Source organism: Piliocolobus tephrosceles, chromosome 7 (assembly GCF_002776525.5).
Source record: "Piliocolobus tephrosceles isolate RC106 chromosome 7, ASM277652v3, whole genome shotgun sequence".
In the NCBI taxonomy this organism is placed as follows: Eukaryota; Metazoa; Chordata; class Mammalia; order Primates; family Cercopithecidae; genus Piliocolobus; species Piliocolobus tephrosceles.
This window is the reverse complement of record NC_045440.1, coordinates 16071519-16074817: the sequence shown is the minus strand read 5'-3', so window position 1 is coordinate 16074817 and position 3299 is coordinate 16071519. Positions and strand designations below refer to the sequence as shown.

Here is a 3299-nt window from a genome sequence, read left to right as displayed (position 1 = left end):
CCTCTCCTCTCCTCTCCTCTCCTCTCCTCTCCTCTCCTCTCCTCTCATTTCTTTTCTGTCTAGACAGGGACTCACTCTGTCACTCAGGCTGAAGTGCATTGGCGCGATCTCAGCTCACTGCAACCTCCTGGGTTCAAGTGATTGTCCTGCTTCAGCCTCCCGAGTAGCTGCGACTACAGGTGCCCGCCACCGCGTCCGGCTAATTTTTGTATTTTTAGTACAGACAGAGTTTCTCCATATTGGCCAGGCTGGTCTCGAGCTCCTGACCTCAACTGATCTGCCCACCTCGACTTCCCAAAGTGCTCTGATTACAAGTGGGAGCCCCTGCACCAGGCCCTCCACATGCTTTTTATCATCTACCAGCTTGCTGACATTGCACACTAGCTGTTCTTTCCCTTTCTCTTTCACATTGTCAATTCGCGTCTTTTACAGCTTTTCTTTACTCACTTGCTAGTGGGCTTTGTGAGAAGGAAAGAATTAACTTCATGTGTTCAATGCAACCAAAAGTCCCCAAGTCCTTCTTAACTCTTACCTTCAGAAATACACTTCGCCCATTGTTTTCCCGTAAAAGAGGAAAGTATGTCAGTATAAACAGACTGCAGTTTAAAGCAAGGAAATTACATTTTTCCCTCTGAGAAGGATTTTGCGTCCCGAGGAATAATTCTGTAGAGGCAACAACAGTTATTGGGGTCACCACATGAGTTAAATGCTAGGGATAGCAAAATTAGCAAGGTGTGATCTTTGCTTTCAAAAATCTTATTCTAGGCAGTGGCTAATGCCTGTAATCCCAGCATTTTGGGAGGCCAAGGCAGGAGGATCCTTTGAGCCCGGGAGTTTCAGACCAGCCTGGGCAACATAGGGAGAAAAAGACGCAAGCTCCATAAGCAGAAAGACCTGCATGCATATTTTGACTGAGCTCCTTTCTTGTTGTGTAACATTAGGTAACTGATTAAAATGCTCCTGTGCCTTTCCACAGCATAACACAAACAGCACAAGAGGACCGCGAAAAGAACCAGACTCCCTCCTCTGTCACTGTGATCAAACAGGTTCAATTCTAGTTAACACTGAGTGTCATTCTGTGTGGTGAGAGACTGGGAAAGTCTGGGAGAATTTCCTCGGCGACTCTAGGATTAGGGATGGCCTGCGGCTGCATCTGACTTCCTGGAGCTACTTACGTCTGAACTCTGGTCTCATGAAAAATTCAAGGTTGATACATTTATAAAATTCTTTTTGTTCTTGCAGTTTTTTCAAAGGGGGACATGGCAAAGATGTTCAGTGTCATCCTTGTTGTCTCCGCTCTCATAATGGGGGAAAGTTCGGTAAGCTTATTGTGAAAACTATTGTTATATTTATAATGCCTGCTTTTATCTGAATTTTCTTTCATTTTGCATTAAACCTACAGTGACTTGTCATTGAAAAAACTAAGGGGGAAAAGCAAACAGGCTGGTGGAAACACTGGACACATAGTAAAGCAGCACTTCAAAGAGCTTTACATTTTTTTTTTTTTTTTTGGGGGGAGTCTGAAGCAGGTGGAACACAAGGGCAGGAGTTAGAGACCAGCCCGGCCAAAAGAGGGAAAAACCATATTTACAAAAAAAAAAAAAAAAAAAAAAAAAAAAAATTTGCATGGCATGATGGCACGCACCCGTAGTCGTAGCTACTCAGGAGGCTGAGGCAGGAGAATCTCTTGAACCCAGGAAGCGGAGACTGCAGTGAGCTGAGATCATGCCACTTCACTCTACCTGGGTGACAGAGTGAGACTCCATCTCCAAAAAAAAAAAAAAAGTGCTTTACATTTTTTTAAATAAAAAGTATTCACAATAAATAAGTAATTTTTAAAAATTCACTGGAGTTATTTGGTTGGAATATTAGAAATTTGAAACTGTCAATAGTAATTAAAATTAACCTTGGGCTTTTCAATATTGAAAAGTATAAAATTAACCAGATTGTTTAAAAGTAATTAAATCGAACTTGTGCTGTGAATAAAAAAGACAAAACATTCATTCAAAGTTCTTAGAGAAAGAAAACGCCTAGGTTTTAAATAAGCTTACTAAATATGTATATGCAGTCATATAAAAATTGGACATAGTTGAGCTGTGATCTGTTCAGTTATTTAAAAATTGCATAGTGCACTATGTTTAACAATATCACAACTGATCCCCCACTATTGTGAAACAACACAGGACCCAGACACCATAAAATGTTCTTGCTGTTCAATTTTTAGCCTATGTGACTCAAGGTGCTAAGCAAATAACTGTCTCAGAGAGGATAAATCTGAGTGATAGGGAGAGAATAACAAGAGCAAGTAAGAAAGAGTCCTAGAGAGGCCGGGCGGCGCCGTGGCTCACGCCTGTAATCCCAGCACTTTGAGGCCAAGGTGGGTGTATCTCTTGAGACCAGGAGTTGGAGACCAGCCTGGGCAACAAAACAAAACTCCGTCTCTACTAAAAATACAAAAATGAGCCGGGTGCACACAACCTGCATAATCCCAGCTACTTGTGAGGCTGAAGCACGAGAATCGCTTGAACCAGAGTGGCAGAGGTTGCAGTGAGCTGAGAGTGCACCACTGCACTCCAGCCAGGGCAACAGAGCGAGACTCTGTCCAAAGAAAGAGAGAAAGAGAGAGAAGGAATCATCCTAGAAAAATGGCTGGGAGAGGTTCCGTGTCTTGGACCTAGGGATGGGAAGATGGGAAAGAAAGAAAAGATGAAAGAAAAGTAAAGGGAAAGAAAGAAGGAAAGGAAGAAAGAAGGAATGGAAGGAAGGAAGGAAGGAAGGAAGGAAGGGGCAGCAAGGAAAGGGAGGGAGGAAGGAAAGAAGGAAAGAAAGAAGGAAGGAAGGGAGGGAGGGAGAGAGGGAAGGGGAAAGAAAGGAAAAGAACAAAAGGAAAGAAAGAAAAGAAGATAAAGAAATCATCCTAGAAAAAACGTCTGGGAGAGCTTCTGAGAAAGGAAAGGAAAGAGGAAGGGGTAGGGAAAGGGAGAAATCATCCTAGAAAAATGGCTGGGAGAGGTTCCATGACTTCGACCTAGAGATGGGAGGTAGGGCAGATATAATATATATACACACACACACTACATATATATGTATATATACTACATATATATATACCATATGTATATGTATACCATATATAAATATAAATATATATATTTGATATAATATAATAAATATAAATATATTATCTAAATTTATATATAATATAATATATAAATATGTTATATTAGAAATATAAATATATTTTAAAATATATATAAATATATAAATATATATAAATATATTTTAAAATATATATAAAT

At 40.3% G+C, this 3299-nt stretch overlaps 1 protein-coding gene across 2 annotated transcripts in view; it reads left to right on the top strand.

Annotated features, from left to right (window-relative positions):
* Nucleotides 1-3299, top strand: part of FGL1 (fibrinogen like 1) — a 30390-nt gene that overhangs the window by 9296 nt on the left and 17795 nt on the right. For both annotated transcript variants that reach the window (XM_023216848.1, XM_023216847.2), the window contains one exon: nt 1243-1319. In XM_023216848.1, the coding sequence (XP_023072616.1) occupies nt 1260-1319 (60 nt within the window). In that variant the 5' untranslated portion in view covers nt 1243-1259. The remainder of the gene's footprint in view (nt 1-1242; nt 1320-3299) is intronic.